General features: G+C 40.5%; 2 protein-coding genes across 2 annotated transcripts; one reads left to right on the top strand and one right to left on the bottom strand.

The window, feature by feature from the left end:
- Positions 1 to 67: 67 nt before the first annotated feature.
- Positions 68 to 3486, bottom strand: LOC114843918 (transcription factor BTF3 homolog 4-like). The gene is made up of 6 exons (XM_029130762.2): positions 3389 to 3486; positions 2875 to 2934; positions 2025 to 2138; positions 1444 to 1645; positions 822 to 881; positions 68 to 535 (listed from the first exon to the last, which is right to left on the bottom strand). Exons 2-6 carry the CDS (start codon positions 2926 to 2928, stop codon positions 489 to 491), a joined length of 477 nt encoding a protein of 158 aa, XP_028986595.1. The 5' UTR covers positions 2929 to 2934; positions 3389 to 3486; the 3' UTR covers positions 68 to 488.
- Positions 3487 to 4068: 582 nt separating this feature from the next.
- txndc12 (thioredoxin domain containing 12 (endoplasmic reticulum)) lies at positions 4069 to 6952 on the top strand. Its single transcript, XM_029131545.3, has 7 exons — positions 4069 to 4245; positions 5044 to 5104; positions 5317 to 5369; positions 5527 to 5600; positions 5713 to 5782; positions 5913 to 5996; positions 6150 to 6952. Exons 1-7 carry the CDS (start codon positions 4146 to 4148, stop codon positions 6227 to 6229), a joined length of 522 nt encoding a protein of 173 aa, XP_028987378.1. The 5' UTR covers positions 4069 to 4145; the 3' UTR covers positions 6230 to 6952.
- Positions 6953 to 7008: the final 56 nt, after the last annotated feature.

The raw sequence follows: 7008 nt of genomic DNA, 5'->3' as shown, positions 1-7008 counted from the left end.
ATTTAGATTGTTTTGGGCTTTTGTTCCAATGATCAACACAATGTCAAATAACAAACAGAAGCACCAATAGCTCAAAAGTGTTTTATTAAATTCATATTTGCAAATACAATGTGAAATGAGTTTATTCACTTGAATTGTAATTAAGTAAGCAACATCTTAAATACCAGCTGTGTGTAATCATGTAGAAAGGTCATTTCTAAAGTCCTTTGGGCGCTGAAAGTCAAACTGATCCACGTTTCTCGGTACGTCCACAGTACCTCCGCATATTTCAGAAATGGACACCGAATAGTGTCCATTTCTGAAATCAATCCCTTCTGTATGTGCATGTTGTTGCCGTGCATTAATGGCAGGCCAGACCAGAGGTACAATCTCCAAAGATGATGCATTGCACCTTCAACAATCATTTCCCCACAAGAGGAAATGCCCTCTGTGAATCCATAGGAGGTAAAAGATAAAATGGTTGACAGAAGAAACCAAAATAGGGCTCATCAGTTTGATTCATTTTTTGAAGCTTCGTCAAAGTTCTCCACAAGATCTGTTGGCCAAAAAACAAAGCACTGTGTTCAGACAAGTGACAATTTAGAAATGAAAAGCTCCATTGTGTTATTGTCTGGATATTTTACAACTGAACAGCTGATATAAACCATTTATAAAACCTAATTTTCTTGGCTGACAAAGTTGTCTCTGAGTACAAGGTTGCGTTTGAATCTTTCTTCTTCTCACATGGATGTAGTGTATTATTGTATTAAATGATCCTATAAAAATTATAATGACATCTGACAACACTTAAATTCTTTAAATAAAGCAATGATCATTTATACCTGGTACATCATCCTCATCCTCTTCTGCAATGACCTCATTGGCTGCTTTGTTCACAATCGCTGTAAGAGAAAAGAAAATACGGCAAGTTGTTTTATTTGAGAATGACTATCGGTAAGAAGGTGTTTGTGTTAATCCTGCACTCAAAAGTCTAAGAATGACACCTGAACGGACCTTGTAGTGCAGACTGCTGTCTGTTGTTGTTTTAGACATAATTTCACATCCACCACTACTAGTGTTGCCATGTACTGTACGGTAGAAATGCTGTTTCTACTGTAGGTTTGTCTCACTGGTTTTATTCTCATCGTCATGCAAACACAGATTCTCTTGTTCTTATGTGGTTTGGTGCCATTTTTGCCCCCCGATTTATTGCTCTTGTCCATAAATTACATTTATTCCATTGTTTTTGTTGACTATTGATTCATTTAAAACTGAACTCGAACAGCTAAATGTAAAGAGGTGTGAAAACCTCCTGAAGCCAGTGATCATTGACTGCCATGGACACTTTTCTACTTTACCAGCCTTCCTTCAAAATAAAATACTCATGGAAACCTTCTGATTGTACTTTTAAAGCACAACCCTGACACTGGCTGTGCTAGTGGAAACGTGTCCGCGTGTACTCACACTGCCGTGGGAACTGCTCGGCCAGCTTGCGCAGGCTGCTGAGGCTGTCAGCTCCCAGCTGGCTCAGAATGCCTGGCAACATCTCTGTCAGCTGCTTGGTCTCGGAGTGGCCTGTGATGGCAAAGGTGTTGGCAGACAGAGAAGCCTGCACTTTGGGGTTGTTGAAGTGAATCACTGTTCCATCATCTTTTATCATATTCACCTGATCGATGAGACAGGAGGAAGCACATAAAACAAATTATGTCAGATCCTTATTTGAACATAATTGGTGTTTTGGCCATAAATGTGACTCAGGGTGACACCATGGGTACGAAAATAGGAGAAACTCAAATTACATACAAATAATAATTAGAATGTCGCACCATTTATTATACCGCCTACGCCATCATTTATTGAAACCAGGCATTTAAAGCTTGGACTGGTTTCCTTGAAAACATCTACAAACAGCTGTGAGTATTACTACACTGTGAAGCAACAGGTAAGCATGAAAGAGACAAAAGAACACTTGTCTTGTGCTTTGATGCAGTGCAGCTGCAGTGCTCTCACAAGATTTTCTTTTAATCCTGCTGGAAAGGCCTCACCTCTTCGATTCCTGCGATGTTGTTCACTGCTAGTTTCTTCAATGAGCCCTGCAGTTTTTTATCATCCGCTGTCGCTGTTTTGTGAACAACCTTCTTCTTTCTGCGGGCTGTTCCCTGAGAAAAGAATTAAGTGACAGCTTACTAAAACAGCTCATTTCAAAACTACCACCAGGTCAAAAATGTTTTCATCTATATGGGACACAAATATTAGCACATGGTCCTTGTGTACAAATGTATAATGATGACAATCTGTAATCTGGCCAAACTCCTAACGCAAAGCACGTATTAGCGCCACCTAGCGTACAGTTAAAGACTTCACAGAAAGTCTGAACTAAGCCACAGAGGCCACCGATGGAGGGGGCCAATAAAAGGAATGCTGAGGTCAGGAGGAAAGAATTGGCAGGTGCTGAATGCCATCGAAAGGCTTAAAATAAGCAATAACTGAGCCAAGAACGAGACTAAATTGAATCTCTGAGCCTTTGTTGTTGCACCAAAATCTGTTGAGGGGCTTTTTGTGCCTCAGGTCACCTGCCCTTTAAAATTAACTAGCAAAATGAATCACAACATGATTAATGAGAAAATTAAGTAAACTTGACCTTGGGGGGCTAGTTTACCAAATGGATTCTACTTAAGGTCCACTTACTCACGGGGTCTTCATCAGTGAGTTGGAAAATATATTTTCAGCTACTAAGATCAAATATCTATAACAAAAGGTGATCTGCTAAACAAAGATGTGAGTTGTGGTTTATTTCAAAACAAAGAGGTCTTCAAATACTAGTTGTTTTTGTTGATCGAACAACCTTGTCTACAAATTTATATTAAACAGATGAAACACAATAGGAGACGGTACCTTTCCACCTATCCGGACTTGAGCCTGAAGTTTGGCGAGCTTTTCCAGATTCATAGTGTTCTGTTGTAAAAAAATCAATTTTAACCCACTTATCATGACAGACGAGAGAAGCAGTTTTTCACGGTTCGTTTAAGGAAAGCACGTGTGGTTATTAGTTGAACTGCAATAGTGATAGCAGGACTTTGGCTACAACAATCCTCGTGTCATGAGCTTCCCCACACACGAATAACGGAAACTATAAAAACTGTGCAAAGCATACAGTTACAGTAGTCAGTAAAGAATCGGGAATGTTATCTAAAACCAGGCTTATAAATATTCCATCCGAGGATTTGAAGCCCAAAAAATGCTACTTAGCTCGAAAGCTAACTTTGCTAACATTAGCATGATTGCAAGAAAAACAACATATGCAAAGAGTTTTGTTAAATTCGTAACTAAGTGAAGGCCTAACGTGAAATTGATATTAAATCATGAATTAAGTCAGATCATTTTAACCACGGAATTAAAGGAATTGTACCTTTGCTGAGGAAATAACTGACAGCCCGCTGAACTGCTCTTGTTAATGAGGCGGAAGCAGTCAAATCCCAATAATATACTACACTTCCGTTACTGCATTTCACAATAAATGTGTTTGGCCATCGATACACTAACACAAGGTACTTCGGAAAATGTAAGATGAGTATACTTTAGTGAAGTGGCATTAATCATAAAACCAGATTGGTATTACACATTTGGTCTCAATGCTTGCGTATATTAATACTCTTAATGGCGTAGCCTTCATACCTAATTACAGCTTTATTCTCGCATTATTGTGCATGTTTCCTGCTGTAGTGTCACATGCTGTCATGTACCTTGACTATTTGAAGCTGCGGACAGGAACACGCGGTTGTGTGGATGTGACGTCACGTAAACAGTTCCATTAACTGGAAAATAATGGCAGCGTTTCAACAATATGAGAAAATACGAACATCTTCCTATGTAATTTGCATTGTAACAATGTTGAATGGACAGTAAAAAGAATGACCTTTCTGTCATAGCGACTATGACACCGCAATCAGGTGTGACAAAAAGACATTATAACATTTTGTTGTATATTTATTCTCTTATATTAATATATGTCTTATCATAAAGTTATACATATATTAGTAGTGCGATTTCACATTTTTTTCAGAACGGAAGTTTATTGTGAAAAAAGTTTTTTTTCAACATCCGGGTCACGTTAGCAAGGAGCCGTTGTCTGTTAGCTTCCTTGTGCGAGAGAAAGGCCGGTGAAAATGCAAACATTTGTGATGAATGTCGCTTTATTCTCGTCTCTGCAGGTGTTCCTGTCGCTGTCGTGTTTTCAGGGTGTCGCCAACGCGGCCAGCGGCAGAGGTGAGTCCACATTCAGGCCGGACCGGCTGAGTTGGCGTCTGGGTCATTGATAGGTGCAGCTCAGGCTCTGGATCCTGGATCATGAAGTGTTTACACAGCCAATCCGGTTTTACCACGAACACACAGGCACTTTAAGATTCCCCAGTAACAGCCATGTACTGGGTTAGTCTGGCCTATGTAAGTTCTGCTACAAACCCAACAGTAAAACAGGCCACTAAAGGCGCAATGCTGCATTTATTGTCCTGGATATTCGGTCCAGGTGTTTAAACATCTGGAGTGGTCAAACATACACTGAACAACAGAATAAAGAGATAGAACATTCAAAGGTCATACAAAGATTTGGTTCTCTACAAGTGATAAGCACAGAAAAGAGGCAACATAAATAAATAATGACCTGTGGTGACGTGTGTGTGGCTAAAAATGTAGACTAGATATTACATTTCACGTCCTATAAAAGGTTAGGAAACGTAAGTACCACGCACACGATTTGTTCTACGTGTACAAAAGGTGTGAATGGAGTAAATGGTGGTTCAGTTCAATAGAAGGGCGCATCAAAGTCATTTTCTGCTGCATCGATTATCATGACACTGCTGCTACAAAAAGCTAGATAGGTACTAACACAGCTGGATCGATGTTACCAGCAGCGCCATATTGAATTACGGCTCATTCAGTTATGTTTGGTACAGTTTCCCCACAGTTCCTTCTATTGACGCTGTATTCAGGGCAGATCCACCCCAGTAATGAAATCTAATACCAGGCACGCAGCGCTAATGTGCCCATTTATTCCTCCCACTGCAGGGTTTGGTGATAACATCCACTGGAGGACGCTGGATGATGGCAGGAAAGAAGCGGAGGCCAGGTGAGTTCACAGAGAGCTGCACCACTTCACGCTGTAACTCTGCTGAGGACACGTTAGTCTAAACACGGCCCTGAGGCTGAGTGCGGCTTTAAAAGAGCCCCCACAGTGGCTGCGTTTCCACTAATGACTCGTGAACTCTGCCTTCGGTTTGTCAGAACTGCAGCTGCAGTGAAAACCATGCTGTGTGATTATATCCTTTTTTTCATTGACAGTGGGCTTCCAATCATGGTCATCATTCATAAGAGCTGGTGTGGAGCCTGCAAAGGTACAGTAAAACTATCTATCAGGATTATGTAAAGACAAAGCGTCCTATTGTCCACTCTATAACTATAGCTTTACATAAAGCTTCAACTGAGCATCCACAAAGTGAACAATTGTTGACACAAAGATGAAGGCAGCAGTTCTTCTTCTTTTTATATCAGCCCTGAAGCCCAAATTTGCTGAGTCGACAGAGATCTCCGAACTTGCCCACAACTTTATTATGGTCAACCTGGAGGTTTGCAGACATTTAGTCTTCATTTTTATCAGTTGTAATTTATAAGATTTTAAATTATGTTCATGCTATGTGTTTCTGGTCTTGATAATGACCTGATGTCCTGTCTGAACAGGATGAGGAGGAACCAAAAGATAATGGCTTCAGCCCCGATGGTGGATATATTCCTCGGATTCTTTTCCTTGGTACAAAGTCATTTTGGGAATTCCTTTGCAAGACTCACTGAAGTTTTCCAGAGTCATGTGCATATTATATCGACAGCTTCATATTAAACTGAATATAACTATAACCAGAATTTTCCTATTCCCTTCACAGATCCCAGTGGACAGGTCCATCCTGAAATCACTAACAAAAACGGGAATCCCAACTACAAGTACTTCTACAGCAGCGCAGAGCAAGGTAACATGCAGAGCACTGTTCCAGCTGCTGTTATAACAGTGGAACATCAGAGGATGATTTTCATCCCTTCGCATTTAAAAGATAATGTTGAACATCACATGATCATGATTTTCACCCACTCATCAGCATCTGTATGTTCTGTGTTCCACCCAGTTGTGTCTGGTATGAAGGAGGCGCAGGAGAAGCTGACGGGCGACGCCTACAAGCGGGGCCACACTGGAGACGAGCTGTGAGGAGGCAGCGCTGGGCGTCAGGCTGTAAGGGCTACACTTCCTCTGCCTGAGCTTCAGAGCACACGCGGCCTCCAAGGAGCCCTTTCTCCACCATGCACCTACTTTAGACAGCAGACGCCATCTTACTGACCAAACCAAGCTGACAGGTAACAGGTATCGGTGCTGAAGTATTTGTCCTGGAGTTTTTCCTAAACTACTACTCATTTTCCTGTCTTTGTTTTAAAATGTGTGAATTTCAGGTACTGTTAATGAAATGCCATATACTGTATTTACTGACTGTAGAGGATATAATTAACTGCAAATAGTATCTTTAGTATGCCAAGTTTTTACCACCTATGTAAAATGCCTTGTTTGTCGTTAGACAACCATGAAGTCTTTCAGTATGAGAAGTAGTGTTCAGCCCGATCACCAGTTTAACATCCACTAATGTGCTTCCAAAGATCCTCTACAGTACTTTATCTGTGACGATGCTCACCGTGCACTATGGGAGGTTTGTACTTCAACTTTCTAATATACACTGTCTTTACGTATTAATCTTAATCTAGACATTTAATCTCTACATACTTATCTGTAACTTGTTTTGCTGCTCGTGTTGTGATGCCACTGTTTCTTGGGTTTCTTTTTTTTGTTCTTTCAATGAGGGATGGAAACGTTGGTTAAGTGTCTTGATGTATTTTGTACATGTACACGGTAAAGTGTGCAAATAAAGTATATTGTATTGAATTATGTGTTTCCTTATGTCATTGTGAACCACATACATTGATGACAGAGCAGTCGTA

The sequence above is a fragment of the Betta splendens genome, chromosome 17 (genome assembly GCF_900634795.4).
Source record: "Betta splendens chromosome 17, fBetSpl5.4, whole genome shotgun sequence".
Taxonomy (NCBI): domain Eukaryota; kingdom Metazoa; phylum Chordata; class Actinopteri; order Anabantiformes; family Osphronemidae; genus Betta; species Betta splendens.
Note: the sequence above shows the minus strand (reverse complement) of the source record. Positions and strands in the feature narration are given on the sequence as shown.

Bases quoted from the DNA above. Each gene is read 5' to 3' on its own strand.
- txndc12 (XM_029131545.3), top strand. From the start codon at position 4,146: ATGCAAACATTTGTGATGAATGTCGCTTTATTCTCGTCTCTGCAGGTG. The intron at 5,105-5,316 runs GTGAGTTCACAG...TTTCATTGACAG, and splicing joins AGGAAAGAAGCGGAGGCCAG to TGGGCTTCCAATCATGGTCA. The intron at 5,601-5,712 runs GTTTGCAGACAT...CTGTCTGAACAG, and splicing joins TTATTATGGTCAACCTGGAG to GATGAGGAGGAACCAAAAGA.
- LOC114843918 (XM_029130762.2), bottom strand. From the start codon at position 2,928: ATGAATCTGGAAAAGCTCGCCAAACTTCAGGCTCAAGTCCGGATAGGT. The intron at 1,646-2,024 runs GTGAGGCCTTTC...CTCATCGATCAG, and splicing joins ACATCGCAGGAATCGAAGAG to GTGAATATGATAAAAGATGA. The intron at 882-1,443 runs GTGAGTACACGC...TTTCTCTTACAG, and splicing joins CGAGCAGTTCCCACGGCAGT to CGATTGTGAACAAAGCAGCC.